This window comes from Scyliorhinus torazame, chromosome 6, assembly GCF_047496885.1.
Source record: "Scyliorhinus torazame isolate Kashiwa2021f chromosome 6, sScyTor2.1, whole genome shotgun sequence".
Classification (NCBI taxonomy): domain Eukaryota; kingdom Metazoa; phylum Chordata; class Chondrichthyes; order Carcharhiniformes; family Scyliorhinidae; genus Scyliorhinus; species Scyliorhinus torazame.
In genome coordinates this window covers 169,719,605-169,746,759 of record NC_092712.1, presented here as the reverse complement: position 1 = coordinate 169,746,759, position 27,155 = coordinate 169,719,605, and the positions used below count along the sequence as shown (strand labels likewise).

At 45.7% G+C, this 27,155-nt stretch overlaps 1 protein-coding gene across 4 annotated transcripts in view; it reads right to left on the bottom strand.

Moving 5' to 3' along the window:
* The window catches only part of glcci1a (glucocorticoid induced 1a), a 336,314-nt gene that overhangs the window by 88,740 nt on the left and 220,419 nt on the right, over nt 1–27,155 (bottom strand). For all 4 annotated transcript variants that reach the window (XM_072509094.1, XM_072509093.1, XM_072509092.1 and 1 more), the window contains one exon: nt 23,103–23,219. In XM_072509094.1, coding sequence (XP_072365195.1) covers nt 23,103–23,219 — 117 coding nt within the window. The remainder of the gene's footprint in view (nt 1–23,102; nt 23,220–27,155) is intronic.

Below are 27,155 nucleotides of genomic sequence, written 5' to 3'. Positions count from 1 at the left end.
AACGTCCCAAAGCGTGATATCAATCGAAGCACCAAATTACATAGAGATATAGGACAGAAGACTAAAAGCTTGATCAAAGAGGTTGATTTTAAGGCGCATCTTAAAAAACGAGAGAGAACTGGCAAGGCGGAGACATTTGGAGAAAGAATTGCAGAGCTATAGGGCCACAGAGGCTGAAACACATCCATCAGCGATGCAGTGATTAAAGCTGGGTTTGTGCCAGAGGCTAAAATAGGAAGAGCATAGACACACATCTAAGGCCAATTACTCATGAATATGCAATACTTCATTATAATAATATGATTCTCAACTTTTCCCAATGTGCTTTTAAAAAAAAGTCTGTTTTTAAAACAAATATCAGGTACAATTTATGTCAATGACTTAGATGATTTAGCTTGTGGAATAATTTTATATCTTCACAGGATCTTTCCCCTGTTTATGAAACCAACAGGCCTCACTTTACCCCAGATTCTATCAAAAAAATTCAGTAAGCAGAAAAATAAAACACATTTAAAGTAGAAATTGTACTGTTTAGCTCACAGAATAACAGTGCCACACTATAAAATTCATATTTAATAATTACTTTTAATTAACTTACATAGTGTTATTATTTTAATTTTTTACCACAGTATGAACTACACTGGCCTGAATAATTATTTCAAACCAAATCTCGAAATTCAAAAATTTAACTTAAATACCCCTTATCAAGAAAAGCGGTCAGGAAAACCCAAGATATTGTAGTTTTTTTTGTTGGTTATATTCTTGTCATATTTTTTTTAAATTATTGGAGGATGTGAGTAGCAATTAAAACAAGAGGCAAAGAGTTCTAGCAATATTTCAAACAGATGTTTACCTCAGGTAATTTAGTAAGAATGCCTACAGAATCAGAATAGATTTGAGTGGGTTGTTGTGATTCAAAGGAAAAGATATGCAAGGTGCGAAGGAAAGATCAGTAAGACGTTTTACAACACCAGATTAAAGTCCAACAGGTTTGTTTCGAATCACTAGCTTTCGGAGCACATATATAATATATATATATTATATATATATATATGACAAAGTCAAAGATGCAAGACGATACTTTGAATGCGAGTCTTTGCAGGTAATTAAGTCTTTACAAGTCCAGACGGAGAGAGGGATAATCACAGGTTAGAGATGTGAATTGTCTCAAGCCAGGATAGTTGGTAGGATTTTGCAAGCCCAGGCCAGGTGGTGGGGGGGTGAATGTAATGCAACATCAATCCAAGGTCCCGATTGAGGCCGTACTTATGTGTGCGGAACTTGGCTATAAGGCCGCCTTGGAGAACGCTTAGCCGAAGATCAGAGGCTGAATGCCCTTGACTGCTGAAGTGTTCCCCGACTGGAAGGGAACATTCCTGCCTGTAGATTGTCACGTTGTTACTTTTGATTTCAATATTGAAAGCTAAAGTAGAGGTGAAATTAATGAATTCTGGGAGAGAGCAGTTCTATAGACATTGGGTGAGACAAAGGAGCAATCAAGGGAAGGACATATTTAAGGAGAACTTGTTGAAGGAGCTGTTTTAGATCTCAGTGGGAAGCGCTGGTCAAACACCCAGCAAGCAGTATAAACGAAGTCAGATCTGAAAAACCAGCAGCTGTTAAGCTTAGAGGGCACCCCAACAGGTAAAAGTTGCTGAACTTTTATAGATGTTAAAATCTATCCAGTGTTGCTGAACAGAAGGGGAAGGCTTGCTCAGAAGGTAGTTAAATTAAGATTGTTTGAAACGGTTTTAAAGTATTGGTACTGTGCAAAGCCATTGTCGTAATAAAATACAATTAGAACCATAGAACTCTTACAGTGCAGAAGGAGGCTATTCGGCCCCTCGAGATTGCTCCTACCTCTGAAAGAGCATTCTACCAAGGCCCACACCTCCACTCTATCCCTGCAACTCCACCTAACCTACACATCTTTGGACACTAATGGGCAATTTAACATGGCCAGTCCACCCAACTTGCACATCTTTGGACTGTGGCAGAACACCAGAGCACCTGAGGAAACCCACTCAGACATGGGGAGAAAGTGAAAACTCCACACAGTCATCCAAGGCTGCAACTGAACCCAGGTCCCTGCCAGAGTGAGGCAGCAGTGCAAGCCACTGCTGCCATTTCTATTATTTTTCCCCATATTTCTTAATAAACATCTACTTTTCGATAAGTTCACCATAAGTGGTCGGGCATATCATTTCTGGACCTCAAAACCTCTCCTCATATTATACAAATTGTAAAGAACAAATGTGAGGGCAGTTGTTTCAAGTTTTCCTTCTGGGATATGAACACCTCAGCATTTACCAGAGCCATGCCCTTAACATCTAAATCTATGGTCAGGGCTTCTTTTCAAATAACTTAACTCAGCACAGAACGAGCTTTGAACAGTGCATGTTACTGAACCACACATCCCTGTTTATATTTTGATATTGTAGCTTATATCTATTCTCAATCCAACTTCAACATTTGTTTTCTGGGAGTGATATCGAATGTACCACTTTTTGGCTTTTATACTCCTTACGTATTGTAATTAAACGATCCAGCAAAAAATATATAATTTGTGTCACTGCCTTTTCTGACTAACGGGAGAACACTACAACACAGAGAGGCCAATAACCCCTTCAAATCTGCACCAGTGGTTTCTCCATGAGTCACCCTATCAAACCCGACACCTACTCACTCGTATGGTCCTTTAATATTCCTCTGTTTCAAAGAACTAATTTCATTTGAAAAGTAATTATGGACATACACAAGGTCACTGCAGAGAATTTCATATTCTAATCACCCTTTGATCGTTTTGCAATAATCCCTGTTTGAAAGGAGTACTTGTGAATGTCATGTTATGGGCCAGGGTTTAGAGAACCCCAAAGTGTATCATGGAGTTCACCTGACCCACAACGTTTTATAGATTGTGGTTATGGGGAAACACACGGGCCTACTTTCTAGGTTTGATGCAACAGAGATCTACAGTACTTTCAAATTAAAACAATGTTTATTTATGAAACCAGTTAACACTTTATAAACCCACAGTAAACATCTTAACAATTATCAACACCAATAAATCCCCCAAAGAATACAGTACGCTATAAGTAACTCTTAATCTTTCCTTGCAACATCCATAAGACAAAGAAAATCCTTTTTACAAAAAGACATTAAATTTAACTTCTCTACAGAAACAGGTATTATTTTTAAATCACCAAAGGATCTGGAGACAGTCTTTAGATTGCAGAGAGACTAATACACCTTCTCGCTGTGACTGCAGCTATCCAGGTCTCAAAACAAAACTAAAACACATCCTGTAGCAGAGAGCCCAAAGCGAAAGTAAAAGCAGACCGACAGCCTAGCTCCACCCACACACTGACATCCCTGATAAACACCCATTTCTTAAAGGTACACCCACTACAGCTATTTTATAAACACTAATTTCTTAAAGGTACTCTCACATGACAGTCAGGTAAGATTAGATAGGGCTCAAGCCACGCCTTCCACAGGTTGTTAAATTTCACAGTCTAGGCTCAAAGAGCAGTGGTTGTACATAGAATATACTGCAGGATACAATAATACTTTAGGGGACAGAAAGAAAATTGATACAAGTTGTATGGATTATCATTTTGTTCACATTCAACAGAAAGTCTCTTGCATTTTCACCTGTCATGAGGTACTTGGTTTTACTCAAATATGGATCCAATAATTATATCATGAGCATCTGTGATGTTTTGAGATCCACACACTTGGGGGGGGGGGTAGATATCCATAATTTTACCCTATCCTTTCAAATGCAATTAGGAAAAGGCAGGAATAAAAGTTTGAAATACACATAAGAATTAAGATAGCAGTTTTTGTGATATTCAGCCAATTTTTACTATTTTTTCACATGATAAGGTGAAATTGTCACTTGAACCCTCTATGCAGTGATGAATGAAATGAAAATTACAATTGGAGTATTTACTAGTGGTTTAAGAATCAAAATATTAGGCACTGCAAACATTGATAGTTCTGTCAACAGTCATATGGGACAAACTAATCTTTAACAAAAAATGAAGACTTTTGAGATGAAGTTATTTCAAAAAGTACAAGTTAGATGTTTTTATTAATCAACTTGAATTTCCATACAAGCCTTGAGGAAAATAACTGGTCAGAGTACCTGGGTGCGACCTTTTAGTTAAAATAAGCTAAAATATTTATGTATCTACGAGACTTAAAGGTACAAGAATGTGATAGAGAACACAAAAAGGTATTAAAAGAAAAAGTTGTCAGAGGTGCTATAAGAGGTTAAGATGGAGATAATGGGGAAAAGTAGCCAATACCTGCAGAATTTCATTCTACCACCATTCGTCCCTCCAGTATAGAATCCCTACAGTGCAGGAGGCCATTCGGCCCATCGAGTCTGCACCAACTTCCCAAAAGAGCACCCTACCTAGGTACATTCCCCCACTCTATGCCCATAACTCCACCTAATTTTTGGACACTAAGGGGCAATTTAGCATGACCACTCTACCTAGGCTGCACATCTTCGGACTGTGGGAGAAAATCAGAACACCTGAAGGAAACCCATTTAGACACGATGAGAATGTGCAACCATCACAGACTGTCGCCCAAGTTCGGAATTAAACCTGGGTCCGTGGTCTGTGAGGCAGCAGTGTGCTACCATGCCGCTCTGATCTTACTTGTAATTGGGAGGTTAGTTAGCTCAGTTGGCTGGATGGCTGATTCGTGATGCAGAGCTACACCAACAGTGCAGGTTCACTTCCCATACTTGTTGAGGTTACCATGAAGGCCAACATTCTCAATCCTGTTCCTCGCAGGTGACCCTCAGGTTAAATCATCACCAGTCAACTCGCTCTCTCCACATCAAAGGGGAGAGCAGACTATGGTCCTCAGACTATGGCGACTTTCATCTCACTTGTGACCTTTCCACATAGATGACCCTTGACAGCTATGTTGGGAGCTGTTAAATTCTGAGGGCTTGGCATTGGGGCAGAGAGAAAGAGACCACACTTTAACCTAACTGTCCTCCTAACCTTCGGTGAGGCGTGGTACAGCATTACATATCCCAGAATATTGAAATGCTGTATGCCTGCCAAAGTCCACAGTAGAATACCAGTTTTGAAGAATGTTTCACATACCTCACAATGAAGCATTTGTCTCTTGCTAACCAAGGAGTGCTGTTGCAAACTGCGATGCTCAATAATCAAGCCCAGCTAACTCACCATTTTCAACTAAACCCAATATGATATCTAACGCTACATTTTATCCTACTTGATCAGGAAAGGGAGAGAGAGCTGCCCACATCATAGGAAATTTATATTCATTTGCAAAAGCACAAAAATTAAAACATAGAAAGAAGACCATTCATTTATTCTGTACTAAGTCTAACTGGAACAACTTTCATTTATAAAACACCTTTAACATGGGAAAATATCCCAAGGCATATTACAGAGCTTTAATCAAAGAAATGAATACCAGCCCAAAGAAAGGCATATTATTAGTAGTGACCAAATACTTAGTCAAAGAGTTGAGCTTGGAAGAGGAAAGAGAAGTGCAGACACAAAGAGGTTTGGCAAAGTATTCAGAGAGTCAGGAGTTTAGACTGCTGATAGATCGTCACCTATGTTGGGACAAAGATAGACGCATGCACAACTGGCCAAAATCAGAAAAGCTGCTCACGGAATTGGGGCTTATGGAAATAAGGGCCACAAGCCATGAAGGGGTTTAAACAGGAAGGTGAATATTTTAAATGAGGTGTTTGGTGGACAGATAACTAGTACATGTCAGGAAGAACATAGCGATTGGGGAGCAGGGTTCGGTGCAGGATAGGATCCAGGCAGATGAGTTTTTGATGAGCTGATGTTTACAGAGAGTGGTAGGTGGAAACTCAGCTGAGAGAACATTGAAATAGTCAAATCTAGAAGTGCCAAAAGTATGAATGACGGCACTGGTGATGGAAAGGTTGAAATGGGTAATATTAGAGATTGAAATAGGCAGATTTTAGGTGAAGGTATGACACAAATGAAGAGTCTGAGTTGGCCTGAGATGGTGGTCAAGAGGGGAATGGAATTGTAGTAAGGCTACAGAGAGGGAGGGTGAAGAACGATGATTGCAGTCTACTAAATGTTGATCTGAAGGAAACTACCTCATCAAGGCTGGATGTCAGACAAATTATTTGACAAAGAAGCATTGCAGGTGTTGAATGATTGATAAAGACAGAGCAGGGTGCAATTCCAAATCTTCCTTTTGAATATATACCCAATTCTCTTTTAAATAGTGCCAGTGTCTGACTCAATAGCTACTAATGTTGATGCAATTCTTGTTCATATAACCTTTTGTATTTTTCTTAACTTCCACTTCCATTTTAGTTATAATCTTCAACCTATACCCAATTATTACTGAGTAAATCAGTAACAGCTACACTCCTAAAACTTCATCATTTTGAAAATCACTCAGGTCCCCCTGACACTCCTCCACTCCCACCCCTGCAGTTATCATTTTCTGTCTCCAGATTTAAAAATCTTCAAGCCTCATTTTCATATTTTTAAGCTGTTGTTCTTTATGGCCTGGCATTTGCAGCCATAATGAAAGCATTAAGTGCTCACCGTTACTAGGTAACCGGACAGCAACTTCTGGCATCTGCACATATGCAGTTAAACATTGAAATCCAGAAATTGCTCACAGAGATACCTTTTCCCTCCACAATATGTACTTCTGCAGTCTTTGTCAATTGAAATGACAGAGATTACTCAAGGTGTGAACTTAAACTAATTATCTATTATTCTTAGTCTAAAGATCAACAAATGAAAATCTTTAGTTTTGTTCAATCAGGAGGACCTGATTGTATGTACCGAGTCATAATTACTATGGAAATTGTGGAAATTCTTTAAGGAAATTTAAGTCAGAGATTTTTAAAAACATTAAAAGTCCTGGGCAGGATTCTGTGATCCTGAGGCTAAGTGTTGACGCCGTCGGAAACGCCGTCGTGTTTCTTGACGGTGTCAACACGGCCTCAGGATCAGCACAGGGGGCCAGCACGGCACTGAAGCGGTTCACGCCACTCCAGCTGCTGATCCCAGCGTCAATTGGGCGCCGCAGATCCACGAATGCGCAGTGGCACTGGCGCCAACACACGCATGCGCAGTGGCTTCCTTCAACGCGCCGGCCCCGACGCAACAGGGTAGCACAAGTGGATAGCACTATAGCTTCACAGCGCCAGGGTCCCAGGTTCAATTCCCCGCTGGGTCACTCTGTGCGGAGTCTGCACGTTCTCCCCGTGTCTGCGTGGGTTTCCTCCGGGTGCTCCGGTTTCCTCCCACAGTCCAAAGACGTGCGGGTTAGGTGGATTGGCCATGATAAATTGCCCTTAGTGACCAAAAAGGTTAGGAGGGGTTATTGGGTTACAGGGATAGGGTGGATGTGAGGGCTTAAGTGGGTCGGGGCAGACTCGATGGGCCGAATGGCCTCCTTCTGCACTGTATGTTCTAAAAAAAAGACTACAGGGCCCAGCGCAGAAGAAAGGAGGCCGCCAGCCAGAGAGGCTGCATCGGAGGGCCCCCCGGGGTCGGGCCCCCCGGGGTCGGGCCCCCCGGGGTCGGACCCCCCCCCCCCCCACCCCCCACCAAAGGCTGCCCCCGACCCTGCCTCGCCGAGTTCCCGCCGGCTGAGAGCAGGTGTGGACGGCGCCGGCAGGACTTGGCTTTTTTACGACGGCTGCTTGGCCCATCCCGGGCCGAGAATCTGCAGGCCGGCCACGTAGAGCGACCCCCGACCGGCGCCGCGCCAACCACGCCGGCGAGAGCGGAGAATCGCATGCCGGCATCGGAGCGGCCATGGTGCGAAACGCGCCGGTCGCGGGGATTCTCCGGCCCGGCTCCGGGCTGAGAGAATCCCGCCCCCTGTGTCTATACCCTAATCTTTGCTTTTTGGATAATGATTTGAATGTAATTTCGGTTTCCTGCTTTTTACATCATGTAGAATCACGGATTTGTTACAGCGCAGAATAAGGCCATTCAGGCCATCGTGTCTGCACGCACTCTCCGAATGAGTAATTCATCTAGTGCCATTCTCCCATCTTCCCCCTGTAAATTCCTCTTTTGCAGATAAGACCAGTTCCCCAATGAGTGCCTCGAATGAACCTGCCTTGACCCCATTCTTAGGCTGTACATTCCAAACCCTAACCACCTGAACAAATTCTTTCTCATATCACTTTTTGGTTTCTTTTGACACTTATATTAACTCTAAGCCCTCTCATTCTTGAATCTTTCATGAGTGGAGACAGTTTCTCTAGCTACTTACTCTGTCCCTATCCCTCATGATTTTGGATACCTCTATCAGATCTCCTTTCAAACATTTCTTGCCCAAAGAAAACAATCCCAACTTCTTCAATCTATGTTCATACTTGAAAGTCCTCATCCCCTGGAACCATTCTTTTCTGCATGATCTCCAATGTCTTTACATCCTTCCTAAAGTTTGGCACACAGAACTGGGTGAAATACTCCAATTGAGGATCAACTAGTGTCTTATTCATGTTCAATATAATCTCCTAGTTCTTATACTCTATGCCAGGACTTTTCAAAGTGCCGGTCGTGACCCACGGGTGGGTGTTGGGAGGGTCGCTGAACGATCGGTCGCGTCTTTCCCTCAGTGGTACCGATTGTGGGAGAAGCGTCCAATGGCCGCTGCTGGCTTTTCTTTGAGAAGGTGGTCACTGCCACGTTATAAATGGAAAGAAGTTAGGCTGGAAGCGGCAGCAGAGAGTAGGTTGCACACCCTGCATGTACACTTGGCATCAAGTATGTGCTTTTGGTGCCAAATCACAGAGCAGAGCTGCTTCCATTTTCTAGCTGTTGGCAAGCAAGGCAAGAGGATTATGAAGATTGGGACTCAAACAGGCAGTGTGCCTACTGGACAGAATCTCACAATCTTGACATTCTCGCCTGCCCCCTTTGTGCTCTTTGCCATTACTGCTACTGTTACCTTCCGTCTCTGCGGTCTTTGTGCCCCTGCTGCTCTTGCAGTTTCTCGCTGCTCGGACTGGGTGCTTTGCTATCTTAAATCTGCTTGGTTGATGAGCCTCCTTGGTGCCTGGCCATTGCTGAAAAGTCCAGAACTCCGTAGATGTTGTCAAATCCAAACATTGGAAAAGAGGTAGGCTGCATTTTCATTTGGTAATTTTTACCATAGCCTCAGCAGGGCCTTGGTATCAAAGAACAAAGAAACGTACAGCACAGGAACAGGCCTTTCGGATCTCCAAGCCTGCGCCGATCATGCTACCCGTCTAACCTAACACCTTCTACACTTCCGGGCTCTGTATCCCTCTATTCCCATCCTATTTATGTATTTATCAAGATGTCCCTTAAACGTCACTATCGTCCCTGCTTTCACCACCTTCTCCAGCAGCGAGTTCCAGGCACCCACTACCCTCTGCATTAAAAAAACTTCCTTCGCACATCTCCTCTAAACTTTTACCCTCGCACCTTAAATCTATGTTCTCTAGTAATTGACTCTTCCACCCTGGGAAAAAGCTTCTGACTTTCCACTCTGTCCATGCCCCTCATAATTTTGTAGCATTTTATCAGGTCGTCCCTCAACTTCCATCGTTCCAGTAAGAACAAATGAGTTTATCAAACATTTCCTCATAGTTAATGCCCTTCATACCAGGCAATGTCCTGGTAAGCCTCTTCTGTACCCTCTCAAAAGCCTCCACATCCTTCTGGTAGTGTGGCGACCAGAATTGGACACTATATTCCAAGTGTGGCCTAACTAAGGTTCTATACAGCTGCAGAAAGACTTGTCAATTTTTATACTCAATGCCCGACTGCTGACAGCAAAACCTAAGCTTTTAGTCCAGTGAATCTTCACTCAGCCGGTCAATGGCTCTAATATCCTTCCTACAATGTGGTGCACAGTATTGCGTACAATGCACCAGGCTCAGTTTTTCTGATCCCATTAATTTTATGACTCACCCCACAGTTTTCTACACCTGTAAGCTCCAAAACAAAAAGCAATTCACAGAAAGAAAGATAGATTATTCAGTGGTTTTCTGTGAAGCAAGCACACATTTATTCAGATGTTAATAGCTATTTGGCAGTGAGTGTTCCCCCACTGGTAATAAATACATCCTATTTAATGAAGCATAGAAGACTACAACTTGATGGGGCAAGCTGAAGCATGTAGATGCCATCCAATTAGCAAATTTATCAGAAACTTTTGGACAAGCTGCAAATATATTGTTTTTTTGTAATTTGCACCCTTACACAAAACTGGATAATTACTGTTGGTTCAGCTAATATCCACCTAGATGTATTACCTTGTTCTTTAAAATTGGTGAGCAAATAAAAAGAGATTGAGCACCATAGGCGGGATTCTCCGGTCGCCAAAATCGTATTTGCCGATTGGCCGGAGAATCAAAGTTTACGACCAAATTGGGGGCGACGCCGCGTTCACAAGGCTCCACCCCCTCCAAAGCGATATATTTGGCGACGTTGCTGAGGCCCGCCCCCCCCCGTTGCTCCGCCCCCAACAGGCCGAGTTCCCGATGGCGTGGGTCTCTTCATGTTCTCATCCGTCGGGGACTCAGCGTGGCGGCTGCGGACTCAGTCCAGCGCCGCCACAGTCAGGGGAGGGCCGATCCGCGGGCAGGCGGGACTTTGCCAAGGGCTGGGGGCACTGTGGGAAGGTGGTTTGGGACGCGTGAGCCGGCCAAAGGGGGGGACGCTATTTCGCAGGCCGGGTCCAAGAGCGGCCACCATGTGGCACGGCGCGGCCACTGCAGGCCGCCGCCAGTGCTTGCGCGGCCACGGACCCGGCAATTCTCTAGTCCGTATCAGCAGCTGCAGCTGCGTGCTCTACGCTGCCTTGATGCTAGCCCCCAGCCAAAAGGAGGATCGGTGGCCATTTTACGCTATGTGTTCTGTCTTAAAACACCACCATTCCCACGCGGCCGTGGGGACATGACCTCGAAATAGGAGAATCCAGCCCAATATCTTTTAAAGTCATGGATTTCCTATGCAAAGATATTTAATAAACAGCTGAAACATGAGCCATTAAAAACAATTAGCAAGTTACGGTTTTTAAATGATGTCCAGTCTTGAAAACATGATTGAAGCTTTTTCACCATTGAAGATATGTAGGGGGGGTATTTGTTGTGGGAGGGCAATGGAAATGTAACCTGATCAGGTTTAAATATTACTCAAGGAAAGTATGAACTTAAACTCGAGGATTTGAATCCATTATCTTTGAAGGTCATGCATACATTTCAAAGAGTTTATCTTGCTAGACTTCATCCATGGTTACTCGGTTCTTCTCAAAGAATTTAATTAAATCAGGGTTGGAAATAATCATGAAATAAATGATACATTTTTCTACAGCCATCAAGACCATCATTTTTCGGTACCAAAGGGCTATAATTATAAAGAGTTTGAGAAATTAGGGCTTTTATCAGTAGAACTGAGAAGGTTAGGGAGAAGTTAATCAAAGACTTTCAAGATTCATAATATGGTGGACAGAAAAGATAAAGGGCTGGATTCGCCGGTCGGCGACGCCGAAATCATGTTCAACGACCAGCCAGAGAATCAAAGTTCCCGACCAAATTAAGGACGGCGCCGCTTTTGCGATGCTCCGTCCCCTCATGCCACGTACCGACGGCCTCCAATTCTCTGCCCCCGACCAGCCATGTTCCCAACGGCGTGGGACACATGTAGTCTCACCCGTCGGGAAGGCGGCGTGGCGGCTGCGTACTCAGTCCAGCACCGCCAGTCGGAGGAGGGCGGATCCGCGGGGGGGGGGGGGGGGGGGGGGGGAGGAGGCCGAATGAGGGCCGGGTCCGCGGGCGGTCGCAGCCGCTGCAGGCCGTGCACATACACGGCCACAGACCCAGCAATTCTCAGTGTCGTATCGGCAGCTGGAGCCGGGTGCTCTACGCTGCCGTCCTGCTAGCCCCCAGCAAAACGGGGAATCGGTGGCCGTTTTGTGCCATTTTTTCTGGTGTAAAACGCCACCTTTCCCAAGCCGGCGTGGTGACATAGCCCCAGAATCTGAGATTCCAGGGCCCAAACTTGCAAAAGCAAAACATTATGGACGGTATTCTCTGTCGGCTCACGCCAAAATTGGGAAAGATGATTGGGTGGGGAGTCGGTTTTGACGCCGATATCGTAGCGGACGACAAGTACACGCCAAATCGTAATACCTCGACAACGGCATCAATTCTCTCCACTCCGCATGCACTGCAAACGGCATTTGCATATCATTAGTAGGCCTGGCCCGGTATTCTCCGGGGGCCTCCGCGATTCTCTGCCTCCACTGGACGGAATTCCCGTCGGCGAGGTTCACTTTGTGCTTTTAAGAATCGAGAAACAGACACTGTGACTGATGAGGGATAGAGAGGAGGTAGGATTGGGGATGCGCGACTGTGGGCTGCCGGTCCTGGCACTGGCTGGGCTGGCGGGGAGCCAGGACCAGGGTGACAGGCCGCGGGTCACTCCACGGGACTGGGAGGTGTCCAAGCACGCACCGCCATTGCCGCAGCCTGCAAGCCATCTTGCTGCACACCCCACTGACCACCCTGATTCTGCAGAGTGCCACCGGCTGAATGAGTTCCCCCAGCCCCCACTCCCCGCACACTAGCCCCCACCACCCCACATCCCATCTCAAACATACCATACCGCACCCCCCCCCCCCACCACACACAACCAAACCGCTGCCAGGGCAGCACCTGACCCACCTAAGGGCAACGCCCATGTGACCCCTTCAGGTGGGCGCCGGACGGGGGCCACGGAGCGTACCGCTGGCAATGACAGCGCCAGCCAACTGTACTCCTGGCAGTAGGGGCGGGCACCAGGGCCAGAGGCCCCCAGATTGTTGGGCACTGACAGGGGTGGGAAACAGACTGTGGATCCTGCCCTCATGCCACCATGTAGCCCAGTAGACCTGGTTGGGCATGAGGGTACCCATGCTGACATGTCAGCCTGTCACCCCCTTCAGACAATGGATATTGGAATATAACCAGCAATGGTGGCCTTCCTGTTAGTCACCACAGCCCTGGAGGATGCCCTGCGGCTGTATGAGAAAGCTGCTGCAGCGGAGCCTGCCCCCAGTGGACCATGAGGCAGTCGGTGAGGATGAAGAGCCGGCCGCCCAACAGGCCAAGGAGATGGAAGAGGTGCAAAGGAGGCACCACATGAGGCCTCAGGTGTACTGGCAGCACCTGTCATTCAAGGACCTGCCTGACCGGCAATGCCGAAGACTCCAGCTGAACAGCGGGACAGTGCGACACATCTGCCAGATTATGGTGCACCTGACACCATGGGGGAAGGGGGGAGGCTGTCCAGTCCCGCAGGCCATCAAGAAATTAAAAGGCAGAATGTCAAAAGCAGTAATCTCAGGATTACGCCAAATGCCACATGCTAGTGAGCATAGGAATAGGAGGATCCAGCAAATGTACGCATGGCGGAAAAATTGGTGTAAGCATTTGAGGCATTGGGATTGGTTCTGGGCCAAATGGAACCTGTACAAGATAGACAACTTGCACCTTTAGCAGGACCGAGGCTAACATCCCCACAGGGGGATTAGTTAGAGCTGTTGGGGAGCATTTAAATTGGACAGGCGGGGGGGTGGGAAACTAGAGGGAAGCAAAACTGATAACAGAAAGTAAGCAAAACTAGAAGGCAAACAAAATGAAGGCAAGCATCAAATAGGATCAGAATGCAGAGTACTAGTAAAAAGACAAAGTTATGAGAACGCACACAGCATTAGCACCAAGATGGATGATTTGAAGGCACAGAGGTAATTGGGTATTAATTGTCATTACAGAGGTGTTGTCACAAGGTGACCAAAACTGGGAACTGAATATTCATCAGTTAGGCAAATGGAAAAGTAGGTGGGGTAGCGCTGTTAATAAGGGACAAGATCAATACATTAGTGAGAGGATCGTGGATCAAAGGGTCAATATGTAGAATCATTTAGGGTGGAGCTAAGAAACAGCAAGGGACAGCAGTCATTGGTTGGAGGTGCATTTAGGCGACCAAACAGGGGTAGAAACATTGGGCATGGTACAAATCAGAAAATTAGAGCTGCATGTAATATTGGTAATGCAGTAATTTTTTTAATTTAAAAAAAATAATAATTTTTATTGAGGTTTTCACAAAATATCAACAACAAAATGAAAAAGGAACCCAATAGAATTAAATACAGAACAAAATAAAACAACCCCCGTGCCCCCCTCCCTCCATACATAAATAATAAATTAACACCCCGAATTAACACAAAGCAAACATAGCAAATATATACACCCCCTCTGATCCCCCAGAATAGACAAACAAAAATGAAATAGAACCCCCCCCCCCCGGGTTGATGCTGACCATTGTCTACCGTTCTGCCAGGAAGTCCAAGAACGGTTGCCACAACCTGGAGAACCCTTGTACCGATCCCCTCAAGGCGAATTTCACCCTCTCCAATTTAATAAACCCCGCCATATCGTTGATCCAGGATTCCACGCTTGGGGGCCTCGCATCTTTCCACTGAAGAAGAATCCTTCGCCGGGCTACCAGGGACGCAAAGGCAAGAATACCGGCCTCTTTCGCCTCCTGCACTCCCGGCTCCCCTGCAACCCCAAATATTGCGAACCCCCAGCCCAGTTTGACCCTGGATCCTACCACCCTCGACACCGTCCTCGCTACACCCTTCCAAAATTCCTCCAGCGCTGGGCATGCCCAGAACATATGGGTGTGATTTGCTGGGCTCCCTGAGCACCTAACACACCTGTCCTCACCCCCAAAAGAACCAGCTCATCCGTGTCCCGGTCATGTGTGCCCTGTGCAGCACCTTAAACTGTATGAGGCTGAGCCTCACGCACGAAGAGGAAGAGTTCACCCTCCCGAGGGCATCTGCCCACGTCCCCTCCTCGATCTCCTCTCCCAACTCCTCCTCCCACTTACCTTTCAACTCCACCACCGAGGCCCCCTCCTCCTCCTGCATCACCTGGCAAGTTGCCGAGATCTTCCCCTCTCCAACCCACCCCAGAGAGCACCCTGTCCTGTACTGTGCGTGGCAGCAGCCGCGGGAATTCCACCACTTGCCGCCTGGCAAACGCCCTGACCTGTAAATACGTAAAGGTGTTCTCCAGGGGGAGCCCATACTTCTCCTCCAGCTCACCCAGACTCGCGAACATCCCATCCACAAACAGGTTATCCCTGCCCTATGCCACCCCGAAAACCCTCCATTTATTCTCCCTGGGACAAACCGGTGGTTCCCCCGTATTGGGGTCCACACCGAGGCCCCCACTTCCCTCCTGTGCCGCCTCCACTGCCCCCAGATTTTGAGGGTAGCCACCACTACCAGGCTCGTGGTATACCTCATTGGAGGTAGCGGCAGCGGCGCCGTTGCCAGCACCTCCAGACTCGTACCCTCACAAGACGCCGTCTCCAGCCTCTTCCAGGCAGCCCCCTCCCCATCCATCACCCACTTGCGCACCATCGCCACATTGGCGGCCCAGTAGTACCCACAGAGGTTGGGCAGTGCCAGCCCCCCCCCCATCCCTACTCCACTCCAGGAACACCCTTCTAACCCTCGGAGTCCCTCGCGCCCACACAAACCCCGTTATGCTCCTGTTGACCGGCCTAAAGAAGACCTTCGGGATAAGAATGGGGAGGCACTGGAACAGGAACAAAAACCTTGGGAGCACCGTCATCTTAACTGACTGCACCCTACCCGCCAGGGACAGCGGCAATGCGTCCCACCTCTTAAACTCCTCCTCCATTTGCTCCACCAGCCTCGTGAAATTAAGTCTATGCAGGGCCCCCCCAGCTCCTGGCCACCTGGACCGCCAAATACCTGAAGCTCCTCTCCGCCTTTTTTAGTGGGAGCTCGCCAATCCCCCTCTCCTGGTCCCCTGGGTGAACCACGAACATGTTGAGCTTGTACCCTGAGAAATCCACGAACTCCGAGGATCCTCATTACCTCCGGCATTCCTCCCACCGGGTCCACCACATATAGCAGCAAGTCGTCCGCATAGAGCGACACCCTATGCTCCTCCCCACCCCGCACCAACACCCTCCAGTTCCTTGACTCCCTCAGTGCCATAGTCAGGGGTTCAATCGCCAGTGTGAAGAGCAGTGGGGACAGGGGACACCCCTGCCTTGCCCCTCGATGCAACCGAAAGTACTCAGACCTCCTCTTGTTCATGGCCACACTCGCCATCGGGACCTCATACAACAGCCTAACCCACCTGACAAACCCCTCCCCAAACCCGAACCTCTTCAGCACCTCCCACAAGTACCCCCACTCTACCCTATCGAAGGCCTTCTCAGCGTCCATCGCCACCACTCTCTCCGCCTCCCCCTCCCTCGCCGGCATCATAATAACGTTCAGGAGCCTCCGTACATTCGCGTTCAAATGCCTCCCCTTCACAAACCCCGTCTGGTCTTCGTGGATCACCTGCGGCACACAATCCTCAATTCTCGTGGCTAAGACCTTCGCCAGCACCTTGGCATCTACATTTAACAACGAAATCGGCCTGTAAGATCCACACTGCAGGGGATCCTTGTCCCGCTTCAGGATCAAGGAGATCTGTGCCTGGGACATCGTCGGGGGCAAAGCCCCCCCCCCCCCCCCCCCCTCCCTTGCCTCATTGAAGGTCCTAACTAGCAACGGGCCCAGCAGGTCCACATATTTTTTGTAGAATTCGACGACCGGGAAACCAGCCGGCCCCGGTGCCTTCCCCGCCTGCATGCTCCCTACCCCTTTGGCCTGCTCATCCAACCCAATCGGGGCCCCCAATCCTGCCACCAGTCCCTCCTCCACCTTTAGAAACCTCAATTGGTCCAGAAAGCGGCCCATCCCTCCCTCCTCCAGTGGGGGCTCGGACCGATACAGTTCCTCATAAAAGTCCCTGAAGACCCGCCACCTCCGACACAGCTCCTTTTACAGGCCCAGTCCCCTCACCCCCGACTCGGGCCTCACCCTCCCCGCGGGGTCCCATCACCCCTACCGGCCATCCACCCCTACTCCATTTACTTACCCCCCCTCCAAGAGCCCACCCGACAGTCCCAACCAAAACAGTGCCCAACCCACCCTAATCGAACCAAAAAGAAACAAGAGCAAAGACCCCCCCTTAAAATGTAACACACCAACAGCAAACCCCGACACCCCATCCCGACCCTCAGTTTGTGTCCAGCTTCTCGGCCTGAACAAAGGCCCACACTTCCTCCGGGGATACAAAATAATGGTGCCGGTCCTTGTAGGTGACGCACAGTCGCGCCGGCTGCAGCATGCCAAACTTCACCCCCTTCCTGTGCAGCACCGCCTTCGCCCGGTTGTACCCGGCCCCTTCGTCACCTCCGCACTCCAGTCCTGATATATTCGAACCTCCGCGTTCTCCCACCTGCTGCTCCTCTCTTTCTTGGCCCACCTGAGCACACACTCCCAATCAGCGAACCGATAAAACCACACCAGCACCGCCCGCGACGGCTCGTTAGCCTTGGCCCTCCTCGCCAGCACTCTGTGCCCCTTCCAGATCCAGGGGCCCCTGGAAGGACCCTGTTCCCATCAGCGAATTTAACATGGTGACCACATAGGCCCCCACGTCCGACCCCTCCAGCCCCTCCGGGAGGCCCAGGATCCGCAAATTCTTCCACCTCGACAGATTCTCCATCTCCTCGAACCGTTCCTGCCATTTCTTGTGGAGCGCCTCGTGTGCCTCCACCTTTACCGCTAGGCCCAAGATCTTGTCCTCGTTATCTGAGATATTTTGTTGGACCTCGCGGATCGCCACCCCCTGGGCCGTCTGGGTCGCTAGCAGCTTGTCGATAGAAGCCTTCATCGGCTCCAGCAGATCCGCTTTGATCTCCCTGAAGCAGCGCTGGATAACCTCCTGCTGCTCCTGCGTCCACTGCATCCACGCTGTCTGGTCCCCGCCCGCCACCATCTTTCTCTTCTTCCCTCGCACTTTCTTTGGGTTCACCACCACTTTCTTTAGTCGCCCCGCTCCTGGTCCAAGCCATACACTGTCGGGGGAATATTGCAATCTTCTTCCCACACCGGGAAATGTCGGAAAAATGCCGTTGGGGGCCCTGAAAAGAGCCCAAAGGTCCGTTCCAAGCAGGAGCTGCCGAACGTGCGACTTAGCTCTGCATAGCCGCAACCGGAAGTCTCTGGTAATGCAGTAATAATGGACAACTACAATTTACATATAGGCTGGGTAAACCTAATTAGCACAAATGCTGTTGAGAATGATTTCCTGAAGTGTGCAAGAGATGGGTTTCTGGAGCAGTACGTTGAAGAACCAACTAGTGATCAAGCTATTTTAGATTTAGTATTATGTAATGATAAAGGATTAATTAATAACCCTGCTGTGAGAGCGCCTTTCGGAAATAGCAACCATAATATGATAACATTTTACATTAAGTTTGAAAGTGATATAGTTAATTACAAAACTAGGATCGTACATCTGAACAAAGGAAATTAAGTAGGTATGAGGTGCAAATTGGCTATGGTGGACTGGGAAAATACATTAAAGATTTGATGGTAGAAAGGCAATGGCTAGTTTTTCAAAGAAGTATTACATTGTCTACAACAAATATACTTTCCTCCAAGACATAAAACACCCAACAGGAAGTAAGTCAACCAAGGCTAACCTAAAGTAGTTAAAGATTACATTAGATCAAAGGGAATGGCTTAGAAGGTTTCCAAAAAAGTGGTAAATCTAAGGATTGAGAGCAATTTAGAATCCAGCAAAGGAAGGCTAAGAAACTGATAAAGAAAGCGAAAAGAGAATATGAATGCAAGCTAGAGAAACATAAAGGCAGACTGTAAAATTTTCTATATGTATATTAAAAGGAAAAGACAATTGTCGGCTGGTTACAGGCGGAGACAGGAGAATTCATCATGGAGAATAAGGAAATGGCAGAGAAACTAGACAATTACTTTACATCTATTTTCATGGCGGAAGACAGAAAAGCTCACAACCAAGGTACTTATGAAAATGAAGAACTGAAAGGAATTGGTATTAATAAAGAGGTAATACTCGAAAAATAAATTGGATTGAAGGTTGAAATAATTCCATATAATGTACAAAAGAGAATAAAATCACCAGTGTGCATTTCCTCAGTGCTTATTCTATATAAGCTTTTTGCCTGTCTTAATGCTCCTCCCCAGTGTTATCTTAGCACTTTCCTTGCTCTCCTAATTTCCTTTTTAAGTTCCCTCTTGCACTTTCTATACACCTCTAGGGACTCTGCTGTTTTGAGCCCTCGATATCTGGTATAAGCCTCCCTTTTTCTCATGATCCAATGCTGTATACCCCTTGATATCCAGGGTTCACCGGATTTGTTGGTCCCACCCTTTTTTCCTGGATTGGAACATGTTGGCCCTGTACACTCCCTATTTCCTTCTTGAATGCATCCCCCTGTTTTGTCACAGATTTACCTAAAAGTGCATGCACCCAGTCCATTCTGGCCAAACCATATCTGATCTGATCTTATAAACTTTGATCTCAGATCCATCCTTGTCCTTTTTCATAATAATCTAATGGAGTTTGAATTTCAGAATATGACATGCACGGTACTGGGCATTACATAATCATCTGCAGTACCCTGTCCTATTTGCAGCAGGAACTTCTGGGTGGAGACTGACCTCAGCAATCACCTATGCACTCAACAGAATCCTACCAAGCACCTCAGTTGATGAACAAGGTCATTTTGGTGCAAAGGATAGACAAGGTTAAAATAATACATCCAATGAGCTTTTGTAAAGATAATTTATAAATCAGCTTTTGTTCTAAACATTAAGTTGTAAAAAGAAAAAAGAAAAGAAAAATAGTTGCAGGTGTCAGTGCTGGACAACGTGGAAATTGTTTGACAAAGTCATCCAGACTCGAGACGTTAGCTTCCTTTTCTCTCCACAGGTACTGTCAGACCTGCTGACCTTGTCCAGTATTTTCTGTTCTTGAATGTGGAAATTGTGTAATTTTTGCCCCCATGTCAGCACCACGCACACTTACACAGGTATACTCCAACCACATGGAGAAAAACGGTACTATTACCACAGCAGTTTGAGACTTCAGCTTCCCATAACCAACTATTTGGTGCAATTTGCACTGTAGTTATAACACTAGCTTAATTGAGTTCATGTCAGACCCTTCCAAGTATGAAAATTGAGATACAGATTTTCATCTAGTCTACATGTTTTCCTGAGCTGAATTCAAACAGTTGCTGGAATTTAAAAGGTGAGTGTTCCAACTATCTTGGTTTCCTTGGTACTTTCAAAATAAACACATTTGGTAGAATGCCGTGTTCTTTTACTAAAAAACTGTTTGAAATAGCAATGTATTTAATTAACCTCAATGTAACGGGCATTAATTAATTCAAATGTCAGCAGAAGTTACACAAGTTAGTCTTTACTCATTAATCATCATTGATAAGTATAAATATTAAAGCTATGACAGGTCCAATGAACAGTTAGAATGCCTTTAGCAGTTTAAGTATAATGAACTAGGACTGTCACTTCCTCCTTAGTTTGGTTGTTTGAATATCATTGTTGGTAGTTACCTGGCTTCACACATTTTTAATCTGATAATAGCAATAAAAGGTGGAGCAACACTAATCTGCCCAATCCTTCATTAACCTTTCTAATGGTCACAATTCAATCAAGCAGTTGCATTATTTAACCAGTTTAAGATTAACTTTGATTTATTGGTGAAGTTAATACTGCCTTTTTCACTGGGTTTCTTCAATTTATCATGTAGATTCTCCCCATTCAACACAGTCAGCAGACTGAGATGGGCAGCCACTACCCAGCCTTTGCAAAATCCCTAGCAGCTGGGAATAACAACCCATGTGGATGCATGAGCATCTGCAATCTAATACTATGGGGGCAACAACTAATGTTAATCCAGAGGCCGCCACTCCATAATAGCACGTACTTAAAGTGTGCTCCACTGTAAAGTTGCCATATAAACTGGCAACCGCAGTCTGGAACATAAAATATGTATCCATTTTTAAATGTTCACGACTCCAAACAAGATTTAAAAGGGCATTCAACTTGAATTGTGTGCATTTTGAGTGATTGCATTTGGCAACCCAAGCACACTTTACTAGATATTTTAATGCAAATTATGCTCCAATAGCTTTGCATTTATTATTGCAATGACCAGCATAGCCACTTGGCAAGAGCTCGATTTTACATTCATAGGGTTGGACATATTTATTCCTGAGAAGTTCTTTTGCTACTTATAAGGAATGCATAATAAGGTATTCCAACATCACATGGATTACTAACAATATCCAAAGCAGTTTACAGTGATCTGCATCTCTACGGAGTTTTAGACAATGCAAATTTAGATTAAAAATATTTGCAGCTGATACAAGTATTTCAGTGCTCAGAAGGCAAGACTTTGCTCTTGTGGTGCAATAAAGTGGTTACTGTATTGTGCGCTTACGTATTTTGCAATGTGAAACCACCAACACAGTAACTCCCATTTAATTACATAGTAATTGCATCTAAAGTTCTGATCTTTCTCCAGTTCTTTAGTAACCAGGGTAGCAGGCTTAAGTTGTTTATCTGCATGAAATACTTGTTAAAACACAAAGTGGCTCTGGCGCAGTGGTTAGGACTGATGCCTCCGGCGCTGAGGACCCAGCTTCGATCCTGGCCCCCTGTCTGTGTGGATTTTCCCCTTGTCTGCGTGGGTTTCAACCCCACAACCCAAAGATGTGCAGGTTAGGTGGATTGGCCATGTTAAATTGCCCTTAATTGGAAAATAAATAATTTTGTACTCTAAATTTGGTTAAAAAACACAGATTGGCTCATCACGTGAATTATTACCCAGTTGCACATTTCATCAAAAACGTGCTCTCAGAATCCAGCAATCAAACTGTGTTGATATCCAGGACAGCGAGCTACTACTCTGGGAAATAAATTCACAAAGAAAATTCAACAATGTGCTACATCATTCAATAACTTCCTACCATTTCTTTATATTGTTTTGCAATAGTAGTCCAAATACCAACCTGTTTAATAGATACTTCTATCTAAATTTGTTCTCCAAGGATAGCCAATTTTCTCACTCCCTTCACTGGTCTCGAGATATCTTAGAAGATGGGGGAGACCGCCAGCTCGCAAGTTATCACTGCTTTTATTTAAGTCAACAACACATTTGTTTTTGTGCAACCTTAAAGAAGTCAAGGAAGCTTGTCCATTTTAATGCATAAATTGAGTATGGACAGTTAACCTTGAAGCTGTAAATTTCAAAGCAAATGGTCTTAAAAAACCCAAACTACTTGAGGTACATCTGTGAGTCAATACTTGGCACTAAAGTTACCTTCACCTTTAAAAATGCATAACCTACACCAATATTTAGGGGCAGCATGGTAGCACAGTGGTTGTTAGCACAGTTGCTTCACAGCTCCAGGGTCCCAGGTTCGATTCCTGCCTTGGGTCACAGTCTCTGTGGAGTCTACACGTTCTCCCCGTGTTTGCGGGGGTTTCCTCCGGGTGCTACGGTTTCCTCCCACAGTCCAAAGATGTGCGGGTTAGGTGGATTGGCCATGCTAAACTGCCCCTTAGTGTCCAAAAAGGTTGAGTGGGGTTACTGGGTTATAAGGATACGGTGGAGCTGTGGGCTTAGGTAGAGTGCTCTTTCCAAGGGCCTGTGCAGACTCGATGGGCCGAATGGCCTCTTTCTGCACTGTAAATTCTATGATTAATGGAAAACAAAAAAGAACTAATCAACTATGACAACTCACAGGAAAATTGGTACAGAAAAAAAGAAAAACTGCAAATGGTAAAGTCCAAAACAAAAATAGAAAATGCTGCAAGTGCACAGCATCTGAGGGAAAACCATCTGTTAAAAATTCTACTTGGAACTATTTATCAGAATTGGTGATGGCTCTCACCCGAAACATTAGCATATTCATCACCAAGCGGTTTACTAACCAGCTGTGTGTTTACAGCATTCACTGCTCCTATTTTACATCAGCAAGCATATCTATGGCATGAAAATATTACTGTGATGAAAAACACCCAACTGTACATAGACAATGCATCTTTATGCTAAGAGGAACTCAAGCGCTTCAGAAGATTTTATATAATTGCAATCGTCCAAAGCAGCTTACCGGAGACTGATTGATAGCAGTGTGATTGCCATGGAGTGGAGATTGGCGGTCCTTCTCCTTATTGTGCCGACTGCTTTGCTTACTGCGTTGGAGCTGCTGCCTCAGTTTGGCAATCTGCTATAATAATTGGAAACAAATAATGCAAAATAAGTAATTACAAGCCGATAAAATGATCCACATTCTTATGCATATTAGTAATAAATTAACCATAAATCGCTTCCATGACACGTTGGTAGAACTGTGCCATGGCTGAAGTCAGCATTCACCAGGAACCACCCCACCCTCTCAAAACTATACAAAATAATGGTTCCCTCGCTCCAAATATATTCAGTTACTTTATTTGCAATGCACTCCAATTCATTCAAAAAGTAGACTAACTTGTTTTTTACACTTTCTCTTCCAGTCTATCTGGCCACCATATTTAAAATTCCACTGCATCATCAAAAGTTTGACATATTTATAAATATGACAAAAAAATAATTCAGAAATATACATCACTTAATTTGAATTGACATCTCCATGACAACAAAGAAAGTACCCGTTTCACTCAGCACAGATGCTGCCACATCTGAGTTTTCCAGCACTTTTTTTTTTTAATAAAGCATGGTTCTGCTGTCTCTAATTCTCAAACAAAAATTATCTTTCTAAATGTGTTTCCTGTACCATCTCCACCCATTGAAGGCTTAGTCTTCAATTTCACTTATTCATCCTGTACACCATGGGGTTTAGAACTATTGATGCCTGCACCGTTGAAGGGCATTTGGCCCACTGTGTCTATACCGACTGCTTCCTAGCTCAATATAGCAAATTGATTCAAATGATTTGCTCTCTTTCCATAGGCAAGTTATGAAGCTGTTAAAAAAAAAACCACAGGTACTTGAAATCTTTACTGAGAACATAAATGACCAGAAAAACACCTAACTGTATACAGACAATACACAATTATGCAATCAATCGGGTTTACTGTTCCATAGAATGGTTAAGACAGCGCTTGACAGACTAGATGCAGTAAGGATGATTTAACTGGTTGGGGAATCCAGAACCAGGATCACAGTTTCCGGATAAGGGGTAAACCATTTAGGGCTGAGAGGAGAAAAACCTTCTTCACTAAAAAAGTAGTGAAATTATGGAATTTCCTAGCACCGAAAGCTATGGAGGCTAAGTCACTGAATGCATTCAAGAGATAGAATTTAATGGCATCAAGGGATATGAGGAAAAAAAGAGGGAATATGGCATTGAGATAGAGGATCAGCAATGATCATATTGAATGACGGAGCAGACCCGAATGACCTACTCCTGCTCCTAGTTTCTACAGGCACGATCTATCCAAATGGGGTCAGAGTCCATAGTGCGCAAGATTAGCCGGGTGTTTCCTGGTGCTCAGAGCAACTCCCCGACGAGACCGCACTTAGCCCTGTTTTCTGCACCGAGGAGCCCCGCTCGCCGGAGCGCCTCAGTTGAGCGAGAGATTGGGATGCCTTTTTTAAATGGCGTGTGATCTCTCGAGCCCCCGACACGACTGCGAACCTCCCCAACTCACTAAAAGGAGAGCCCTCGGCCCCTCCGCACCCCACACAGGGCACAGCCCGGCCCAATCACCGCTGCGTAAAAATAGCCAGCTAGGCACATTGGCAATGTCAGCCTGGCATCCTGGCAGTGCCAGGCTGGCACTCAGGTTACACTGCCTGGGTGCCAAGCTGGCAGTGCCTGGGTACGTACCATCCTGCACAGTGGGCATGCACCTGAGGGCCTCCAATCCCCTGGAGACTCCCACGAGTGCCGTTCAGCTGGTCCTAGTTTGTGGAGACCGGTAATGAATGGCGCTGCCTGAAGTCTCCAAGGCAAGGGAGCTAGATCCCACGCCTTGGTTACATCTCGGGACAGAGTGAGACTAGCTGATTTGCCAGAAAGTGATCCCACCCACAATGGGTAGGATTCACATCGCGACATCTCATTAGATTGAGTTTGATCTCACGAGGCATGGTGAGCTGGATATCATAGATTATCATAGAATTTACAGTGCAGGAGGCGGCCATTCGGCCCATCGAGTCTGCACCGGCTCTTGGAAAGAGCACCCTACCCAAGGTCAACACCGCCACCCTATCCCCATAACCCAGTAACCCCACCCAACACTAAGGGCAATTTTGGACACTAAGGGCAATTTATCATGGCCAATCCATCTAACCTGCACATCTTTGGACTGTGGGAGGAAACCGGAGCACCCGGAGGACACCCACGCACACACGGGGAGGATGTGCAGACTCCGCACAGACAGTGACCCAAGCCGGAATCGAACCTGGGACCCTGGAGCTGTGAAGCAGTTGTGCTATCCACAATGCTATCGTGCTGCCCTAAGTGGGAACTCCTAGAATCTACTGGTCGCGTTGTGCCACGCTGCATTTTGGGCGCAACACAACCAGTAGGTCCTTCCCTACATTTCTACTTTGCAGCACAGGAGATCTTTCGGCCTGTTGTATCTGTGTTGGTATCACCAATCATTCCCTTTCGGAAAAGCACATTGCTTCTGCTTGGTTGCTACACGCATTCACACAGCTGAAATCACAAACTTAGGGCTTGAAGAAATCCAAAGCCTAGAGTTTGCCATGCAGCATTGAAAAGCACAGCAAAATAAATTTACATTAGCCCATCTGCAGACATCTGACTGGGTATAGAGAAAGCAACTCAAAAGAATCATTTCAATTAATGTTCAATTTCCAGTTACAATTACTGAGCCAAGTCTGTAAGTATATCTGCATTTAAACGTATTTAACGTAATAAAAGTACCACATTGGATGCACAATAGAAATAGGATAGCTGACATATAGCAGACAGAAATAGCTTAATATAATACAACTAATTTAATCAGCAGGATTCAAAGCATAATGCTCATTTCCCAAGGGCCACCCTGAGTAGCTCCAATATAATTGAAATCTAATATGTTATTTTTGAGCAGATGCCATGTTAGAAACAACCACTGATGCACAAAGAAATTAAAAATACATTTCTTGGGGGCGGCCGGGTTGAGGCAGAACAGTTGGATTAATTCAAACACAGAGTCAACTGTCACTTGTTAAATCAAAATTACTGCGGTGTTCGTCACGATATGAGAGGTCAGAGTTGCTGGCTTGTAACAGTACAATTAATTTCTCAATTTTTTTTGCCTGTATTAACAGTAAGCTAGCCAGATCAAATTCATGTGACAATTGTGACTACAGCAGCAGGTTTCCCAAGCCATACTTTTGATACTCTGTCAGCAAAAACAAAGGACTACAGTTTACATGAATTCTGTTTACCCGAATTCTGGTTTTAACTTTCTCCAGAGGAGAAAGGCAGCACTCCATTAATGCTTCAACTTGTGGGAAAAAGATTTGCATCTTCAATTTACTCATTTGTAACACAGAAAAGAAGAAGCGCACAATATTGGGGAGAAGAATCACTCTCTGTCTCGAGCTATTCTGAGCAGAGATAACCTTCATCAATGCATGTGCCCAGCCAACTGGGAATCGGCATCATCTGGATAGAGCACGGAAAGCCTGAATTTAAACATTAACCAGCCACTGGAAATATGTTGAGAAACAGGCCAGAAGCCAGTTTATACATCAACTTCACTGTTTGGGAGAGATTTTAAGACATTAGTTTAACGATATCAGCTAGTAACTGTTGAGTAACGGTGTTACTCTGCAGCTCAGAGTAGCCAGTTCTTACACATACTGTACGGTAACAAAGTACCTTTAAAGTACAAAAAATATCCACAACATACAAGGCTTCAGCGGAGAAGGGAATAGTTTGTGCAAGTAGGCACGTGAGAGTGCGGTTAAGCGGGCAGTGGCTGACAATCTTGGAGCTGGAAGCAGGGAGGCTCCTTCAAAACAGACAAAAAATATCCACAGTATACAAGGCTGCAACGGAGAAGGGAATAGTTTGTGCGAGTAGGCATTTGAGATTGCGGTCAAGAACAGGAGTAGGCCATCTGGCCTTTCGAGCCTGGTCCGCCATTCAATGAGATCATAGCTGATCTTTTGTGGACTCAGCTCCACTTTCCGTACCGAACAC